The 21,681-nt window shown below is 37.5% G+C and overlaps 1 protein-coding gene across 2 annotated transcripts in view; it reads right to left on the bottom strand.

Annotated features, from left to right (window-relative positions):
- The window catches only part of kirrel3a (kirre like nephrin family adhesion molecule 3a), a 144,403-nt gene that overhangs the window by 15,016 nt on the left and 107,706 nt on the right, over positions 1–21,681 (bottom strand). For both annotated transcript variants that reach the window (XM_052567391.1, XM_052567392.1), the window contains exons 5-9: positions 19,678–19,828; positions 10,528–10,633; positions 4,991–5,139; positions 4,680–4,807; positions 2,849–2,975 (exon numbers count right to left, since the gene is read on the bottom strand). In XM_052567391.1, the coding sequence (XP_052423351.1) occupies positions 2,849–2,975; positions 4,680–4,807; positions 4,991–5,139; positions 10,528–10,633; positions 19,678–19,828 (661 nt within the window). The remainder of the gene's footprint in view (positions 1–2,848; positions 2,976–4,679; positions 4,808–4,990; positions 5,140–10,527; positions 10,634–19,677; positions 19,829–21,681) is intronic.

Here is a 21,681-nt window from a genome sequence, read left to right as displayed (position 1 = left end):
CGTATATATTAGGGGAACGTACCGCTAACCATTTAACAGGTCTTTACTGTAGAATTTTTACAGTCTTTTACTGTTAAGTTCACAGTCATTTTTCCATTAGGGGGCCTCAGCAAACCTTCAAGGGGTAAATGCATTTAATATATTAAAATTAGTAATCATAATAATGAATTCAACATACAAGCAATAAAACAAGTACATACTGAAAAAAAAAAAAAACTTACAGCATATATTTAGGGGTCAATAAAGTTGAAAACCACTGCAATAAAAGTTGTAGCTGGGTCACATTTGATTGCATTCTATTTTGTGACTTTTCCTTTCTTGTATGGTGCTTCAAACATTATCATTAATCCCTTCTTTACTTTCGGCTTCTAGCAAGTAAAAAGAATCATCTAATGAGTGGACAGAAAGCAGCAGAAGTTAGAGGGGCGGAAGGGAGCTGTTCAGAAAATGATACGGGTGGTTCTGGGACACAATTTGTTGTTAATGAGCATGAAAAATATCTTCGAATGGTCACAAACTTCATTCAACAACACTTCAATAACAGGCTTCTGAAACTGCATTCTGAGTTGTTAATGAGTGTTTATTTTTACTGTTGATTTTAAAGAGAACGAACTGAGGTTAAAAATCATTGTTAAATTCACCCTCTAGCAGACAGCAATCTGATCTTTTGGTTTTTAACTTCACTATAAAAGCAAAGAAGCCTTGATGCATTAGAGCAGATTGCATTTTGTTTCTTTGGACTTTTTGGAGTTTAAGGTGCAGAAATTGGAGTGTATTTTGAGTAAGTTTAAAAGCACTTTTTTTCTTAGATGAGGGTCACAAGCTGCATAGTGACTGCAGTGATATCGATCTGTTTCCATCAGGCGTCTCATTCATGCAGGTCTTTAAGGGGTCTGGTTATCAAGGATACAAAATCATCTGTTTTTGTCAAAAAGACTCTCTTGCAGCCTAATGGACGCTAATGTGGTTATTCATTAATGATCTATTATAATATCAGTAATCATATTTCCCGTTCATCATCTGCCTAATCCATCTAATTTCTGGTATTTAAGCACTAATTTGTCTCCTGTTTATTAGCATATGGCTGCACATTTCTTAAAGAGACAGTTTACCCAAAATTGAAAGTGCTCTTATTTACTTACTCTCATGTCATTCCAAACATGTATGACTTTCTTTCTTTTGTAGAATGTACAATTTGATGTTCTGAAGAATGCCTTTGGATTTTGGAGTAAATAATGTCAAAATATTCAAGTTGAGCTGTACTGTAACGGTATAATGCCAAATAAAATTCTGTCATTTACTTACCCTTGTAACCTGATTAAACAAAAGCAAGCACAACAATCAAATGGCTTGATCATCACAGATAAACTGGTGTCCAAAACTTGGTGTTACTGCATTATTACCATGTTCAAATCCATTGATGATTTGCAGTAGGAACAGAACAGAGAGCGGTTTTACAGAGTGCAAAAATATTTGGGTTTTAAATGTTCAGTCTGACTGAATTCAAAGTATTTGTCAGTGCTAGATTGTGATAAAGACCTCAACAGTGACCTTAAACCTTTGGGATATTCTAAACATGTATCATTTTGCTTCTGTGGAACATAAAAAGTGATTTTTGGAATGGATATGCTGCTTTTTCCAGTCCATTTTAAAAGGTGATGATTGCTTTTCAAGTTTAAAAAAAGGCCATTAATATATATTATATTTGCGAAATAATATTCAATACTTGTTTCTTACTAAATTTGGGGTACTAATTCCAAAAATAGTGTCTGTTTTGCTCAAGCATGTCATGCTGTCTCACACAAAAAAAATAAAATAAATGCACTTCATAGCAATTTTGCTTTAGACAACCGCTTGTAAGGTAAAGAAGACTTGTATTATCACCAGAAATACCACCACAAAGACTGATTGCGGTGACTTCAGTGTCATTTTTGGAATGTCTATGACATTTTCGCAGCTTAACATCCTTCAGATATCTTCTTCAGATCTATATCTCCTTTGAGTTTCAGCCTTTGAGTGAGTAACTAATGACAGAATTAAATTTTTTTGGCTGAACTGTTCCTTTAAGACTGGATTAGACACAATGACCCAAGGAGGCCCACAGTCACATGCACACGCCGACCCAGATCTCAACCTTGTAACATCACAAGAGGAAAACCAGCAAAGATTAAGAATTCATAGAGCGTTGAACAGGCTTATTGCCTCACAGGAGCAGGCCAGTGTTATTGCAAAGCCCTTAGGACTTAAAAGTTTCCGTCAAAACAAATGGATGAAGCATACAATGCTCCATAACACTTTTTCATGAGCTCCTCTGGAGAGAGAATAACCAATAAAATGATGCCTACAGCAAGACAAAGCAAAACAACCAAAACACATATGTATATGGCCTTTGCTAGTATAGTATTCGAACTGCCCAGAATGGCCTGTGATATTTTTTTTTATTACATTTTAGGGAATGCCACTTCTTGAAGTGTGGGGTTGATCAATATGCCCGTATTGATTCAGAAACCTGGTAGAGTCCTTAAAGCAAATCACACGGCCTCATGTGCCCAAGCCTGTCATCTATTGACGAGTGAGAAGAAATGATGAGAGCGATTCAAGATCATCTCTCCTGATTACGGCTCCCATATCTCTGAGGGTCATAGAGCATGTTCTGGTTATTGCAAAGCTAAACAGTGTATAAAACATCCCCTTTAGCCTGAGAGAAATGCGCCCTGATCCTGCTTTTGAGAGCCTCTTCCAGCTCTTGTGTGGCAAAGCAATCAAAATCAGAAGCAAATGAGAATTCGCTGAAGGGTCTTGATCAGACCGGCAGACGGAATATAAACAAAACATGAAAAATATTTACCATTGACAGTAAGCGTGACCTCTTTCTCTCCCACTCCCACTCGCGGCACCACAGCTCGACACACGTATTTCCCAGCATCCTCCTGTCTCACTGCCTTCAGTGTCAAGGTGTTCTCGTTGCTTAGCACCTGGAAGGTAATAGATAAAAAAACAAAACAATGCCACAGTCTAAACTTTGTAGACATCATTAAAAAGTATTCTTTTGCTCGTCTTTTTTTTTTTTTTTTGAAGCAAATATATGAAGCAGAACTGCATCTATAATTAACCATCACTGTAGTCACAAATACAGCTTCTTTATGAGTTTTGACTTCATCTCGACATCAGTTGTCTGATGCTAACAGATGACGACTCAAACAACACAATGTGCTCTACTGAGGGTCCATTAGCCCTTGAAACTAAACTGTCACAGCTGTTATCATCATCAAAAACAGATCAGTCATGTGTGTGTCTGATACATTCACCAAGGCCAGATGGAGAGCTGAAAAAAATTCCATACATCAGGGTTGTGTGTCTTTCATAATTTAAGTGAAAGTGTAGTCTTAATTCCAGTAAAATTCTTCAATGCAGGATTGAAGGCTGAATTAAAATGGAGTAAAAAAGGGAGTAAAATTAAAGATTGTATTAATTTAAACTCAAAACTAAAATAGGTAAGTATTTGTTTAAAAAAGTTCTATATATACACACACACACACACCGTTGAAGTCAAAAGTTTACATACACCTTGCAGAATCTGAATCTTTTTCACACAAAAGATGTTTACATAAAGTCCACAAGAGGAAAAATTGTGAATCTATATTGAGGCACGTTTTATTATGAATGCGCACACTTTATTTTACCTTATTTAGGCTGATGTCCTGCAACACCCACTGAATGCTATGAAACAGCTTGGAAGATCAAAGACAATTTTAGTATAACTCTTATTGGATTGGTCTAAAATAATAAAGTCATGTACACATAGGATGCCTTGAGGCTGACTAATTAATGGGCTAATTTTCATTTTTGGATGAACTATCCCTTTAAGCCTGCTGTTCTTCAGAAAAACCCTTCTATAATTTCTTTGGTTTTCCAGAATTTTTTTGTGTTTCAACCCTTTCCAGCAATGACTATATTATTTTGAGATCCATATTTTCACACTGAGGACAACTGAGGTACTCATATGCAACGATTACAGAAGGTAATAAAACGCTCACTGATGCTCCAGAAGGAAAACTGATGCATTAAGTTTGTGTTAAGGGGGTTAAAACTTTAAAACAAAATGAAGATGTGTACATTTTTCTTATTTTGCCATATCATATATATCACAAGTTACCCTGATCTCCAAATTTTACTGTTATTTTCTCTTGTGGACTATATGTAAACACTTTTTATGAAATATCTTATTCAGGTCAGTACTAAATAAACTAAATAGGTTTATTTAGTTTTTTTTTAGGTCAGTACTAAATAAACTAAATGACATGCATTTTGTATGATTCCCTCTTATTTGGTAAAAAATAATTAACATTTTACAGATTTTACAAGGTGTATGCAAACTTTTAACTTTAAGTCCTTGTTTTAAACGTTTTGAATAAAACGTTAAATATTTCAGAATATTTCAGCCTTTCAAAAAGGTTTTTTGTGTTAGCTTAAAATAAATGTATATATAAAATATAAATATTAGATGGAAAAAAATTAACAACAATTCTAAATGTTCAAAATGTTGCATCTGTCATAGTTTAATGAGATGACATGAAGTGGCCTGTGTTTAGCTGCATTGTAAATAAATGAGCTTGAGCCAATTTTTGCACATCCCTGTTGCAAGTTTTATGAGCAGTAGTGCAGAGCAAAGTACATACGACTCCATGGCCTCTTTTCATCCAGACAATGGTGAGCGAAGGGTTTCCAATCCAAGCGCAACTGAACACGGCATCAGATCCTCGATCCACCTGAAGGCTCTGGGGTTCAGCAGCCAGACGGGGCCCAACTACAACAAAAATACAAACACAAATTCATTCAGTTTTGGTATATGCAAAAGAACATTCATGAAAGAAAGTCGAGTGAGTTTGAAATGACAAAATATCCTTAAATGAATCACATTTTAATAAACTATTCCTTTAAGACATCAGAAAAAAGGAAACAAGGATCTATATGCAGCAGTTACACTCACAGTAAACATCCACGTTACGGCTGATGTTGGTGTTGCCCAGGGCATTGGTGACCTCACAGGATATTGGCTCGGTGAAGAAGGAATGATCAACCAGCACCTCATAAGTGTCTCCAGTTGCATCTGTGATCATGCTTCCCCCCTTCGCCCATCTAATTATCCATCAGAGACAAAAACAGAGCAAGAAAATGAGCAAACCTGATGGACGCTGCCAAGGCTTTTTTCCCCAGATCTCATGTAAAGATCAAAGGCGACAAGAAAGGTATTTTTTCACAGGCAAATGACCGAGATCATGTCTTATTTGCATGGTGTACTGAAACAACAAAAGCAGCTTTCAGAGTGTCTAACGTAATTTTCAGGACACCACGTTTTTATTTGGGTTTTTTCATTTCCGTGCTGTCGGCAGGCCGTGTCTTGTTTGGCGGAAGAATAACAGGAACACATTAAGAGGTTTTTAGATGCTGCCTCTATCATTGGCACCCTTTGATGTTGCGGTCATTATGGTGAAATGTGAAGAGGAAAGTGAGAAACCATGGACGACACAAGCGAATGCTGCTGCTCCAGCTTCAGACGACGAGATCAAGCACTGAGCAGATGGACTTTTGTTTGCATCTGTGAAGTTAAAGTGCACAGTGTTACAAAAATACCAATAATTTGGCATAATGAATGTACTCAAGAAAAAAATCAGTAGAAAATAAAACATACACTGGATGTCCAGACAGCAGCAATGTTTAAGGACTTGTCAAATTAAAACTAGCTCTAAAAAGGCATATCAAGAGACGCATACATACTGCCTACATGCACATCAAGGCTCAATGTGTTTGTGTGCTGACCCCCAAACTTTCTTTCCACAGAGATTCCTCTGGGCTCCTTTGGAGACCGCAGCCTCCATGTGAACTCAAACACATGAGAGAGATCCACACTCAGGACAGGGCTGATGGTTTCTCCCATCAGTCTGAGGAGGAAACAGTCTGACCAACTGAAAATATGACACGAATTGGAGAAAGAGAAAAAAAGAGGCCAAGAGAACTTTTCTATCTGCAGAGATGGACAGATATGCTTTTCATTTAAATGTATGGGAATGTAAATGTGTAGCTAATCCAGTGGCAATTGATTAACCATCAAAAGCGTCTAACGTGAAGAGATTACTCCGGATCACAGCAGGTCTCATCACGGATTCAAACGAACACCAGAAAAGACTTATTACATCCTGTTAGAAAAATTCAATTTCATCAATTCCAATAGCGCCAGTAGTCAGCGTAAGCTGTTTATGAAATTATTTTAATCCTGTATTTGGTGCTAAAATAGGAAAAGTACTGTGAACAATTTCCATGGATCTTCGACATTTAAGTGATTAACTGTCTTACTTTCATTTAATCAAGACCCAGAGCAGTAGGAGAAATTACAGCATCCTCCTGCCAGGAAGACACTTTCTTTGGCTCAGACTAGGGCTGTATCTTGACATATTCGAAGATAAAAACATTGTATTCTACGCAGAGCTGTGACAACTTTATCTCGGAAAGGGACATGAGAATAAAACAGTAAAGTAACCACAAATAAAACATCAGAAAAAGCTGTCCAAACCTCAGCCAGAAAGACAAACCTGGCTCCCAAGCCTTTACTATACCCAGATTAAATCCATGTGTTTACTGCTTTCTTTACATAATTCAACAGCAGCAGTATATGGACAAACCCTAGACTAAAAAAAGAATCCTCTAAAGGTGTAAGCCGATACAACACCCGTGGAAAAAGCAATTGTTTGTTTTTTAAGATGCCACAGGAGGGCTGTCTGTGATCGGCCGCATTTCGAATTAAAACACTGGGCGGTAAGAACCGTCTCCGCCAAAACAAGCAATCAGCCACGTGGACGCTGATACCCACCGATGCTAGGCTGCAAAGCCACATGTTCACATCAAACGTTCGACACGCCCAACAGAGCGTCTTCCATTAGACACTTCAGAGGTGACAAATGAGGATGAGACAAGACAAATCACCCACGCCAGAACAAAGCCGCCAACACCAGCGCTGACAGGAAGCCCCTGAAGGGACACGAAGCACATCCTTTATTCACAGGCAGGAAAGTGACGTGCCTGACTCCATCCATTCACGCCCCACTTTTCCGTCCTCAGAGTTCAAGAAGAAAACAAACAATCGTGGCCCGAATTAAAAGACTTTTGCTCTTTTCTCTAGCAAGGCTGTGGCTACATTTTGGAGCGCGGTGGCTTTTATTGAACTCTTTATTGAACGGCTTCACATTTCAAGGTGTTATTTGGTGAAGAGAAGTCTAGGTTTAAGATGAACGAAAGGCCACATCCTTTGAAAAGGAAGAGTGGAAGTCTTTATGCGCTTTCACTTTCACTGTGGATTTCAAATGCACTACATCACATACATATACACTGCATCCCTGCGACAATGTGGAGTTTTCTCTACTGAGTCCAGATCACTGGTGTCACAAATGGCAGTTACAGTACTCTCAGCAATTGTATATACTGTATGTAGTGATGCTTAAGCAATATCATATGATATGAGCAAGACAATTATGATTTATTTCAAAATGATAATGACATTATTTACAAAAGGTTCATTACTTTTTCCATTTTTTGTTGCACAAATGAAACTAGTTCCAATCAAAGCCACAACCGAATTGACCGTTGTGATCAACACATTGTTTCAAAATGATTCAATGATTAATTCACTTGTTTCATTCTTTGTTTGGACGAATCGTTTGATTAAATGTTTTAACCACTCACTTATAAAGATGTTTAAATCCTGAATGAATCAGTGTTTGAAGGAATCGGACTGAATTATTAACCTGTTAACTGTCACCCAGTCCAGTATACGGGACACCTACGTTTACTTCACTGTATTACAATTAAATCCTAATCAAACCATGGAAAACTATATATCTTTGGAAAGGTCTAAGACTCTTAAATAAATATTTTACCAATCTTTTTTGTTAAAAATTATGTAGGAAAAGTAATAGATTAATTTATGGCAAGAGTGCACCTCAAAAACCTAAATCATAACAGCCTTTTTCTTTATCAAACTTTAGAAATAATCAGAAATTATATATCACTTGAAAACTTAAAATCTCAAAATTCAACCTTTGAAACCCATTTTAAAATCAAAATCATGTTACAAAATGTTTTCAGTCATGAATTATTAAAATGTAAGTTTGGATCATGCACTTTCAAGTCATTGTTCAAAAATGAGAGTGACAGTTAACTTACTCAATGGTTAAATGACTCACTCATTAAGATTATCACTCAACACAATTTTTTTATGATAATTTTTCTAATAAATAGCATTTATATAAATATTAAATAGTATTTAAATAGTAAATACTACAATGTCAGGATATTTATATCCATATAATTTGTGGTGATATGTGGGGTATGGATAAATGTTATATCCATCACTTTTAAATTCTTGTTTAAAGTGGAGTTCAAAAGTATGAATCTACACTGAAAATATGATTCAAAACACTGAATTTAAATGTGGGAGAAGTAGTGACTTACACTATTTTTAAATATTATTCTGCCCTATTTGTAGGTCACCAATCAAATCAAGAAATATATGACATTTACAAATAGTCAGAGATTTTTACTTAAACACAAGATGTTCTGAAATCATCAGGTTCTACACCAACAATTAAAATTTCAGTCATTCAAATACAACATACTAATTAATGTCCATTCTACTCAAACTAAGCTAATAATATATAATAAATAATTTTTATTGAACAAAAATTGGTAAAAATGCTACTTTTGCACCCCACTGTATTGGCATCAGCCACTGAAAAATCCACACGAGCCGATCTCTAGTGGAGCTACAGTATGAGATCACGTCATGCCAGATTCCATTAGACATAAAAACTGCTCTGCAAAATTATGAAAAGCCATGAATGAAAAATACTCAGGGTCTTAAATGGCCATCATGACCGCCGAACATAAAGGCTTTATTTCTGCTAATTAATTTACAGCTTCACTAATCTCATTTCAAATGCCACTGGAGAACAGTGATGGCTTTTATTTCTGCGAGCGGCTGGACCGGACGCATCCAATAAGAAATGTTACATTTTGTCTAAAGTACAAACAAAACAAAACAAAACAAAGTTAAATTCATTTCCATATTTATGTAAACAAAACGAACATGAATAAAATATTGGCTAGTGAAAATAATCCTGCCTCTTTCTAGTGAGGCAGCTCTAATCCTCTCAGAGGAACGGTGTAATGCCCACAGGAAATCTCCCGCAATCAGTAATGACTTTCTTCGTAATTAGTTGGGCTTCTGTGTTCCTGCAGTGTGATTTCAAATGCTGTGTTTCTCCGAGAAGCCAGTCTCCGTGTGGAGCGCTTCCTCATGCTTGATTGATGATTTCATGACATTACATTTGGCCGAGGGTTCGGTCTGTGGCACAGCGTGCATCTGAACACTGCTGGAGTGGGTCAAGGGACAGGAGACACACAGTGTCCTCTGAGCTTTGGAGATTCTTTGTCCAGCTGGCTGAGGGCACAGACGCAAGAGTCTGGTGTGTGCTTCTTTAGACCTCTCTGCCATGAATAATGTATGAAACTCTGATGGGGTGGCAGGTGAGATCATCTCTCGCTCTACGCTGATTAAAAAGATGTTATTTGTGACACTGTCTCTCTCTACGTGTTGAAGACTTTTCAGTGAAATCACAAAACAAAATGTAAAAACACAACAACAAAGAAACGTGTTCCTGAATAACAGGTTATGTCTGAAATAGTGGTTTTCAGGCTGAAATGATCAAAAACAATTGAGCACTTATGTATGCATAATATTATTATTTACATTTAATATATTAATTACATATATTATAATATTAAATTATTTTAAAATACATATATAAATATTAAATTACTATAAAAGTTTTTACTTTGTGGCCAGTAATTATTATTATTTTTTTATGTTTTGAAGAAGTCTGTTATCAAGTAAAAATGGTAATATTGTAAAATATTACTTTTTTCTATTTTAATATAGTTTAAAATGTATTTATTCCTACAGTCTTCAGTGTCAAATGATTCTCCAGAAATCATTCTAATATGCTGATTTGCAAATATTTCTTGCTCAAGAAACAAGTGCATATGTAACAAAACATGCATTTATTTAATAAAAATAGATCAAATAAAAAAAGCTAATTTTAATACTGGATCACAATTTAATTATTAATAATCTAATCATAAGAAATTCATAAAATTCATAAGCACCTTTTTTGTTTTTTAACAAAGTAATGTAAAAGTAAAAATATGCATGAATTTTAAATGTCTCCATTTGCATTTGATTTTGGATCACAAGCTCTCAATGTGTCACAACGTGCCTCTGTTGCTATTTCCATATGATCACGATTTAAGCAAAAACACATGAATTTATCATGCTGCTTTGCATGCATACGTGATGAACATGTGTTCGCATGTGAAATTCATGTGGTTTTTCCGAGAAGGCATCAGGAGAAAAACATTGGAAGATTCTGAGAAAGAAAACCAGTTTCAGGTCTATGTGCGTGTGAGAGCTCTCACCTGTAATGAGTGACGGGGGGATTCGCTTTAGCAGCACAGTGGAACTTGACCAGATTGCCTTCCAGAACAGGCTGCGGTTCCACAGAGAGGTTCACCAGTGGGAAATCTGGAGGAGCAGAGAGGGCCGGTCAACTTCATCTTTCCAGCAAAATGCTCATTAAAAAACACTCGCCAGAAAGATTAATTGTGGATTAATTGGTAAAGAATGAACTAAAAATACTCTAAAAAGTGGGAACGGCTTGATTACTGTTTTTCTCGGTAATGGGAGCTACTTTGCATTAAGATTAATTGGTGCTGCAACTTGCCTTCTAATTGCTGAATTAGAATTTATACAACTTTTAAAATGAGCATGATTAAAGAGAGTTTTTGGTGAAACGAACAAATAGATTGATTACACAAATTAAAAAAACACCAGCCAAATTCACATTAAGCAAAAGCGATATTGAGTTTTTATCGAGCCATTTCAGACGACAATTTCAATTTATTGAGTTGAGGTTAATGCAGTGCTGGAATTCTCGTTAAAAACCAGCAGTTTCAATTAAAACAAAAGAAAGTTTGAAATATGCTTGAAATGAATAGGTTGGATCAAGGCGATCCCATGCCTTACACAAACCCAAACAGACAGACAGGACTGACAGCAGATAGACAGGAAGTGACAGTGGACAGACAGGCGCTGACACTTTCAGAGCCGAAGGAACTGTCTGTGAAGCATGATTGTGCCGTGTGTTTGTTTGGACACAGGGCATGTTGGACATTAACTAGGCCAGCGGTAGAAACATCAGCGACATGCCGACAAATCACAGCGATTCCAGACAGCAGCGGTTCCTCCTGCTGTTTTTTCCCCCCAAAACCCTGAAACTTTAATATGGGAAAAGCTTCTACAATCTGGCCCAGTCCTGTCAAAGCACAGTGGACAGATCTGTCACCTCCCACAGGCCTGAATGTGATTAGAGGCCTCTGGAAAGCCCAGACACAGCACTGGGTCTGATTTCTCATTAGCAGTCTGCTCCCGTCACTCGCCCAACGTATTTGTACCTGGGACAGATGTTTCATTCATAATGCCTTATGGCGCGGGACTAGTCATTTAAAACTAACCTGCAGCTTTTCTGCAAAACACTGAAAGGAAGAAGCAGCTCATTCGAACGTATTAGGGAAACAATAACAGCGATACAGTGCGAGTGGTTAGCAAATGAGAAATGGACTACTTGCACAAACTTCTTCCACGTTCTACTTACTGCGCCTTTTGCATGAATTTGTTGTGTTCAGAATGACTTGGAAGTCTGGCATAGTGTGTAATGGTCAGTTGTTTAAAAACTTTTATTATGAAGGGCTGTAACGGACCTGTGTATTTGACAATAGTTTTTCTCAAATAAAACTAGGAAATATTTATATAATTGTTCTCTCAGAGCAGCTCAACTTAGACGCTGAAAACATCATTTATGTATGCGTTCTTCAGTGTGCAACGTTAATAGATAAAACGCTGCCACTCAGAGACATGCAGAAACAAGCAGATTATTTATAAAGCTGTCTCTTTGCACTTTAATATTTACAGACACAATGTTATCATACCTACTTTTGATTTATCCATCCATCAGATGTGGATCCATCAGCGTGTTTTACATGACATCCTCATTATACTGTAAATTCCATGTTCGCGACTGCACTGGGATTTGCTCTGCATCATGGAAATCATACGACCTTAACTTTAACCCCCCTTTATTTGCATGCAAGGATGGTGTCTGCGAATATGAACGAGCATGTTGGATGTATTGCCTGCTTTTGTAGCCCCTTTGCGTCCACATTTTTTGCAAATTGGATCCCCACGTTCATTTTTGGAATTATAACGAAGTAACGTTATTGCCATACTGCAGATTTTAACTTTTTTTCGGCAATAAAAGTTTTCTCAACTGAACGTGCATGTAAGCAGCCAAGTGAGGCAGCCAAAGCAGCCCATGTGCAAATGTTGATAACAGTATGATAACCGTGCACGTTCAAACCGTGATAAACCGTCATGCCGGTATATCATTACAACCCTATTTCTGGTTATTCATTTTAAATGAAGTTTGCACTGGACTGAGGAATCGGTTTTCCAGGTTTCTGTAAATCTAAAAAAGAATCACATGCAAATATGCATTCAAAACCTCCACGTCCTCTAAACGTAGAGTCCTGCATCTATTTTGGAAGACTCAAGGGGGGAAGCAAGTGAGTGTTTCCTTGAGCTTGATAAAGCACCTCTTGTCAGATTCCTTTGTGCGGAGTGAGTGCGTTCACCCGACAGAAGCTCACGAGAGGCCCCCAGACGCGGCTCCATGTGCACATGTGGTCATTAATTATTCCTAACAAACAGCATTGTTTCAAACCCACTCTTATTTACAAGGCAATTACCTTGAGAAGCAGAGAGCCGCCCTCCTGGGTGCTAATTCGTAAACGAACCAGTGTGCCGAGGCCCACGAGCTAACGGCGTAAAAGATCTTCACACCACGTTCGAGCAAAGGGTCAGACGACATTATCGGCGGCACTTGCTGTGAAGAATATTAGCCAGTTTTACGATAAAGTTAAATCTCTTTTGAGTTGTAAGAGGGAGAAAAAAACGAAATGCGACCAAGTGAAGTGTAGACGCGGATTGATGTGGGTTGCTAGCTTTGAGAACGCTTTTATGAAATATGAAATGTGTTGTTTAATGGGAAATTTTAATTACTTAATGTGGTTCAGAGGCATTGATGACCTTTAAAGAGAGAACATGTGAATGGAAAAAGGAGAGTGTTGGAGATGTGAATGTCAACACGTTGCAGATTAATTTGTGCATCTAGCCTATTAAGATTGGTTGAGTCCAGAGATCCCTATTGAATGGTGTAGTGACAAGAGGAACCACCAAGAAACTTCTCGAAATTTCCATTACTCACCATCATCAAGTCATTTTTTTAAACATCCGCTTTCATGGAAATAATCAATGGAATCTAGAGTAGAATTCTCGAAGGGTGTCAGACTAATTAAAAAGTAGCACCCATATCAATGAGGAATGATACGAGCCCTTAACTCTGGAAGACCATCTGCTCAGAATCAAACTGATTAAAGAAATGCACAGAGAAAGAAATGGGCTCCCCACTGAACGGATCAGAGCTAAAACCACTCTGAATTTACAAAGTGGACCTGGTTGGTTTATTCTGGTTTGACGCTGGAGCAGCTGATTTCTTGAAGAATTTCTTCTGCACTTTTAGTCCACCTAATCCCTGAGAGCATTTCTGGTGCCTGAAAGAACTTTTAGTTTTCAGTGAATGAATAAAAATCCAAACATAATTACTGTATTACTGTATGTGCACTGTCCATCATATTACTACCATTAACATATTAAATTACGTCTCAAATTTTTTTCTTTTTTTACTCTTACTATTTGATACTATGATCCATATCATTGTTGTTCATAAGAACAAACCCAAGTGGTCATAGAGCAATGGTTGTGCTTCACAGCAGGGTCAGTATATGAAGCGATTCCTGCATGAACCCCGATAAATAGGGCAGTGCTTTCACAGCCAAGAGCTTATATATGATTAGGAGAAAATGTTTTCTGTTTGGTATGAAGAGAAGGGCCAGAGTATAGCAGAAATGTGAAAAGCAACACGCTTATTTAGGTCACTGGTGACTCATGTACCCACATATTAGCGCTGTTTATTAGTGGTACATTTTAAGCGGAAAGCAAAAACTTCAGACTAAATGAAATCTAAACATTCTCCCATTCCACTGATGAACTCTTGCAACTCTTTCACATCGCTGTATTAGATCAGGACAGTGCAATTTATATCTGTTGTTGTTGGGCAATTACCTACAGACACAGATAAATGGGAAAAAAACAGCATGCAAGATATAATGAAAGCGTTTTCAGTAAATAATCTCTGTGAACAGTGGAAAATATCTTCTGTCAGCTCTTCAGATTCTGCCAAAAAATGCATTTTCTTCATTGCACCTCACTTAACAGCTGTCTTTTATAAATATTGATGACTTGAAGCATCAGAAAAGCGCTCCTGGTGCCGGATGGAGCTCCTCGTGGGCCGCTGTGGCCCAAAGGTTCTAGCACCTCTCTGCTCTGTCATCACTTATTTACCCAGCACATGTTCTTCCAGTGTGTGGCCTACAGCGGGGTCTCCACTTCACTGAACTGCTTCCTTGCGTTAGACCTGCCACATCTCATCTCAAACGCCAGAGCGCACAGGCTCAGGTTAGACACAGCGTAAATTGCAGCCTGAATGACCAGTGTCTGAAGCACGTGTGAAACAGAAATCCTCAGATAGCTACTCAGGAAGGGGCTACCAGAAGCAGGACCGACCGAATTACCCAGAACACAGAGAGTGGGCTATCTTCTTAAACCCAAGAGGGGTGACAGCACTGTCGAGGTAAAGACTAAAGAGACCACTACTTAAACTCTAAGCAGGGTCCGAGCTAGCTAACTATCTTTACTCCAGGAAAAGGGACCACTGCAATTGCCACAAGCAGTGGATGTCAAAGCTGAGCTGCTACAGCTATCCACAGATAGCTATGGTTGGGAAAGGGGTAAATTGCAGGTAAAAACAAAGCCAGCCTTGAATGGCTGTATTTTATGTTAACCAATCCTGATACAACAGGGCTTGAATAAAACTATCCTCAGATGGCTATAATACATGGTTCCCCAAACCGGGTCATACCCATACGCTATCAAACCATTTTGTTATTGGCCGGAAACTCACAAGAAGGACACTCAGACTTGCAGTAAATTATTTGCTTAGAGTGAACACATAAAACATCATTAGTCCGGAATCAGAGCCTGATGTTAGCAGTGGCCAGAAACATATGGTCTTGGGGGGAAGGGGGTGGTTTGTGGGATAAAGAAGATCAGGAAGCACCAGCCTTGGGATGAGAAAGATGGGTCCCACTTTATATTAGGTGGCCTTAACTACTATGCATTTACATAAATAAATAAGTACAATGTACTTATTGTGTTCATATTGTATTGTAAAACACTTTTGCTGCTATTGAGGTGGGATAGGGGTAAGGTTAGGGAGAGGGTTGGAGGTATGGGTAAGTTTAAGGGTGGGCTAAGGTGTAAAGTATGGGTCAACAGTGTAATTATAAATGTAATTACATAAATTAAATACAGATGTAATTACATGTAGTTTTTTTTATATACATAAGTACAATGTAAAAACATGTATGTATACAATAAGTACGTTGTACTAAATTATTAATTAAAATGTAAGTACATAGTAGTTAAGGCCACTTAATATAAAGTGGGTCCGAAAGATGTCCGTGCCCTCTTATCTAGTGCCTCCTTTCCACCGCAGGAACTTTACCCAGGAACTAGGGTAAATATCCCTGAACTAAGTACAGTTCTGCAGCTGTTATTATGTTTAAATGAAAACGAAAGGAGGCAGTGGTATTTGATATCCTATTTTGTTTTATTGTAAATATACAGAGAGGAAAATTGCAGTAGCCATGGTCAGCTGACTGATGTTATCAAGTACGCTGCTGTTTGCAGAATTACCGGATTTGAATCTTCATGGACATCACACTCCCGAGTCGAAAGCATAAAGTCTGAACTCATTGAGGATGCACGTCCAAAATCAGCATACTTCGTATTGAGAAACGCGCTCAGACCTACGTCATCAGACTATTTGCCTAATCTTCCTGGTACTTTACACCGTGGTGGAAACGCAGAAAGCAACAAGTCCGGAGGGAAAAAAGTTCCTTCGAAAAAAAGTTCCTGGTACAAATGTTCCGGGTAATTTCGGTGGAAACGCAGCATAGCATATACCTGAGAATGGGCACAGTTAGCAACACTAAACTTTTGATCTTGTCTATAAGCCTCAGCTTTAGAATGTTCATCCCCCTTAAAAGAGGATTTTGAGTACAGAGGAATACATTTCCTGGAAAGCAGCCTATTGTGCTATTGTCTAGTCAGCTGCGAGCCGGTTTAGGCTTCTCATGCAACCAAGCCAGATCAAGCCGCTTAATGATGCGATCCTTCACATCAAGCACATCACCATATGTATGGCTGGGAGTGGTTGATGATAACTCAGTGCTCACATTTTCATCATCATCACCAACCACATCAATCTCTTCATCTTTGTCATTATGACTAGAAGAGCCCAGCAGCGTGTTATCAGGATCAGATGACCCCGATAAAACAGTGTCTAGATACTGTAGCACGCTAGAGCTCGCAGCAGAAGTTTTTAAAAGATTCATACTTTTCTTGAACTTTTCCACAAGTTTCCATCATGCCTTGGCAGCCTCGGGACCGACCCATGAGGCACAGAGGATTGCCACTTTTCCACTGAAAAAAGGGACAAACGTAATCAGAGCTTTCACATATAAAAAGCTTCTCAAGCTCCGAATGCACATGCTCCTCCCCCAGGCACATAACACACAAGTCGTGTGTCCTCAGGTGTGAAATACCTAGGACATGGAGGCACACACTTCTTGAAATGCTCACCTGGGTTGATATAGACATAGTCACACACTGCTCACAACAGACGGCTCCTGAAGACAGCTAAGAGGATCGTATTCAGCAACCCTGTCTATGATGTCATGGGCCAGGTGGACCAATAGATTGACATTGTTTCACATGTGCTTCAGACACTGGTCATACAGCCTGCATTCCCCAATATGCCTAGGGGGCACAGTGTGGATTTCCCTAGAAGGGGAACTGTAATCTTTTATCTGAATATATTTTAAATTGAAATTTATTCCCGTGATGACAAAGCTGCATTTTCAGCAGCCATTCTTCAGTGTCATATGAACGACACATGATCAGAAATCATTCTAATATGCTGATTTAGTGTTTGGTAATAATTTCTTATTTTTATGTATTTTTTTCATACTTACCCAAAACTTTTAAATGAATGTTTTAAATTTTTTTTATAATAATGAATGTTTCTTGAGCAAAAAATCTGCATATTAAAATTATTTATGATGGATCATGTGACACTGAAGACTGGAGTAATCATCTGTATTAATTAAATCTTTTAATATATTAAAACAGAAAATGTATGTTTTAAATTGTAATTGTACTGTTTCCATTTTTTGAAGAGACAAAACATTAAGAAATATGAATTATTCCAAACTTTTGACTGGTAGTGTAGGAGAATGGATAAAAATGCCAACCTGGGCCGGGTTTCCTGCTAACGATTGATCTTAGCACTGAAGAACGTTTTCTACGAGTAATTTTGTGATCGTTCGTTATTGTTTCAGATGCATTTCCCAACAATGCACGTAAATCAATTGCACGTAGCTGTGCTTTAAGTGCTACTTAGGAGTCGCTATCCGCTTGTCAAGTGCTGAAATATCATGTTATAGAATGGCTCTTAATTGTAATACACGATCATTTATTGACATATTAACCTAATGCTGCTTCCCAGATAGACAACTTGGATATAATAACTATAATACAATACAATATTATATTATATTATATTATAGTGTATAATTTTATACTTTACATAATAATATAAAATATACTTTATATACTTCATTCATATATATCATGTTAGGTAAAAAAAAATGTTAGCCTGAATGCACTGTAATTCCCTTTTGATAAAAGTGTCTGCTAAATGCATACATTTATTTAAATTTATTTATTTATATACAGTATAGGGAGAGAGACAGAAAGAGAGAGAGACGTTATTTCCAGGTCCAATACAAAGCTGGTTTTCGTGCATTTCAGCAAGTCATTGACATTTTATTTACATTATATTTTTCCCCCATTTTTTGAAGCCTTTCCTACATTACTTCTTTTATTCGTTTATTTCATTTCATTTAAATGTGTATTTCTATTTTTTCTGCCCTTTTTAATTATTTCATTTATAGATTAATACAAAAGTAAAGAAAACGAGTCATAAAGTGTACAATGAAGCATAATCAAATCCTTATATTATAATCACATTACACTTGAATCAAGTTAAAGGTGTAATCTGCTGATTGTTCTGCAGGGGACTGCATAAATCTGTCTTCTTACGATGCACTTAGGGATTCACGATTACTCCAGAGCACCCGTAGATCTACGATGATTTTCAAGAGCTACTTAAGTTATGATGCTTTTGGGAAACAGACCTTAATATTAAGATCAGTCATACGATCGTTTTTACAAACGTCTTAGGCTTACGAAGCTTTTGGGAAACTCAGCCCTGGCTGGTTTGACATTCTCCAATCCTGATTAATTAAACAAAGGATTTCACTGGCCCTCACAGTGGCAACATCATCAAAACCGACCAATCAGGGGCGCATGTGCAATCCAGGGAGGAAAGAAGCTTACAGTAAAACTCTTCTATTGTTTTGCATGACAAAACGATTTAGGCCGAGTCTGGAGGAGCAAAAAAACCACAAACGTTTACCGTTTTATGCTTTCAATTCAGAATTTGAGCTCCATTGTGCTGAGGTGCATTCCTTCTGGGCAATAAAACAGAGTTTACGGACGTGAAGAAAGGAGCTGTCAGAACTTGTGGAACTTTCAATATGATATATTTTATGCTTTATTAGTCAGACTTAATATCTTTCAACACTTGAGAGAGCTGAAAGAACGCCTTTGTTCCCTATGCATACATTGTCAGAAATATTTCATCAAAAGCTAATCTTCGCGCTGAATTAGTTAAGGCTTTTCATTTTAGCGCTTTAAGATACACTTTTGACAGCGAAGCTTATGACTGCTATAAATAAACATAAATGAAACGCCTGTATACAAAAGAAGGATATGGTCTTGTTCAATTCTTCTGACATTTAAAACTAACAATTAGCACTTATGTCCACAACAACCAGCTTAAAGATTAGAAACGTCCCTGTATGCAGCATACAGACAAACTGTCACTTTCACAACTGCATCTCCAAGACAAAAAAACGAGGAACAACTAAAATTGTGTCAAGTCTTGTGTGTCTGTGGAGCGGAGTACGACATGTGCTCAGACATCAGATTGCATGCATAGCATACACAACGGCTGTTTGGATAAAGAAAAATAGGACAGCACATAGCGGATTCTCACATGTGAATAATTTATCCACACAGACAGGAAAACACAAGAAACGCTCAGAACAGAATGCAGGTCACAGGATTTGGAAGAGGAACGTGAGCTTGAGCATGTCTGCCGCTAATTGTGTTTGAACAGAAGCGCAGTTGTTGGAAGATTCACTCACGTTGGATGTCGATGGTGACCGTGGCCTCCTTGCCGTTGGGTGCCGCTTTGTTGGAAGCACGGCAGGTGATCTGCTGGCCATTCTCGATGTTCGAGGCAGAAATGTGGAGCGTGCTGACCGTGCTTTCTCGTCTGCCGTCGCGCAACAGTGTCTGCGTGAAAACACAAACATTGGGAGCATTAAAGTGTCATGGGGCAGCATTTTGCAGATGGTTAATGATATTCACAGAAAAGAAGTATAAAAAACAAGCTATCTATCCTTGGGATTCCTCTTGAGTGTAGGTCAAAAACAGATTGCGGACATGCAATCAGCTCCTCTCTGTTGGAAGTCTCAGAACAAACCATTTACCCAACAACTCTTGAGTCTCGAGTACCAAATGAACATGAAACGTTTGCTTTGTTATCAGACTAGCTCTGTATTGAGCAATCTTTCATTGGAAGTGACACACTTCATATGTCAGTCACAAAGCAGCTTATTCACGGCGATATTACCTGCACTTTTGCGCTCTGTGTTTGGAACGGTGTTTATTGAGGAAAGATTATTAAAAAATTGGTACAGATATTTGAAGGATATTGACTTCATCTAAAACACCCGTCAGCCTCGCAGCTATAACAGATTCTCTCACAGAATTAATCAAATAACACAATAAAGAGTGTTCAGAGTGGAGCTCGATTCCTGGAGAAAAATGAAAAAATTCTAATCTCTTGCGCTTTTATCATCCAACATTTTTCTAAAAGGTAATTGTGTTATGATGAGACGAGGCTCTTGAGTCATTAGACATTCACTGTGTTCAGTTATAAATCAAAGTTTTGGGCACAAAATTGAGTTAAACTTGATCCAAAAAATACAGACATTAGAATTGTTCACTGATTTGTGAGAGATGAGACAGAGCATTCCCACACTTTTCACCTGCCATTTGTTGGTAAAAAACAACGACATTTCCACTCTGAAACAGATTAGAGTTGGAAGCTTCAGTGTTTTTACACTTTCTTCAAATTTCAACTGCTGTTCATTTTATCAGTATTATAAAATGACACGGACCACCTGTCAATCAATGCTCATGTAGATCAAAATATATATTCAAATATAAATATATACATAAATATGAACATTGCTGATTGTGATAATATTAATAAATGCTCCTTGAACACTATATTAACATATTACAATTTTATTTTAAGGATCATGGTGACACTGAAAACTGGATTAATGGCTACAGAAAATTTAGTTTTGTCACCAAAGGTAGAAATTACATTTTAATATATACTAAAACATAAAACCGTTATATTAAATTGTAGTAAAATTTCACAATATTACTGATTTTACTAGATTTTTGATCAAATAAGAGACTTTTTCTAAAAATATTTTTCAAACATGTAAGTAAATAAATGGAATTTCTGATTATTATCCTATAGTGATACTAAAATAACAAATCAGCTCATCGAATGAGTGTGTGATTAAATGCATTATGGATATTTTGTCAGCACTGTTGATTTTCTGTCTGTCTGTGGTGACGATTCAATACATAAAACTGAAAGTCAGTGGGAAACCATCCTGTGATCTAAATTCATCCTTAATCGTGTTGACACACTAAGTTGCGGCAAGGAAAAATCCACATTTACTGTGAAAACGGAAGAAGCAGGAGGTTGAACCAGCACCTCTGAACATGTTTAACAGATTAATCCAAAGTAATTCCTCTGTACATTCCTCTGCTCAGTTCTGCAGGATGTTCTGTCCCAGCACAGAATCAGTGGTTTATAAGACTCCTGTTTTCATTAAAACAACATCAAATATCCAGTTTACACTGGCACGACTTTTGAGACGTGTATAGCTTTGTTTTATCCGTCTCATGAAGGCACTTGATTTCAGAAGGATTAAAAGAGTCTCCCAAGTGTAGAACAGATTTGAGAGCTGTACTTCTGTTGAAAAAAAAAAAAAAAGCGGTAACCTGTCTAGTTTGCTTGTGTCTAAATTAGATCTGGTTAATTAATGAAGGGACTCTCT

This window comes from Carassius gibelio, chromosome B10, assembly GCF_023724105.1.
Source record: "Carassius gibelio isolate Cgi1373 ecotype wild population from Czech Republic chromosome B10, carGib1.2-hapl.c, whole genome shotgun sequence".
NCBI lineage: Eukaryota > Metazoa > Chordata > Actinopteri > Cypriniformes > Cyprinidae > Carassius > Carassius gibelio.
This window is presented reverse-complemented; position numbering and strand designations above follow the sequence as displayed.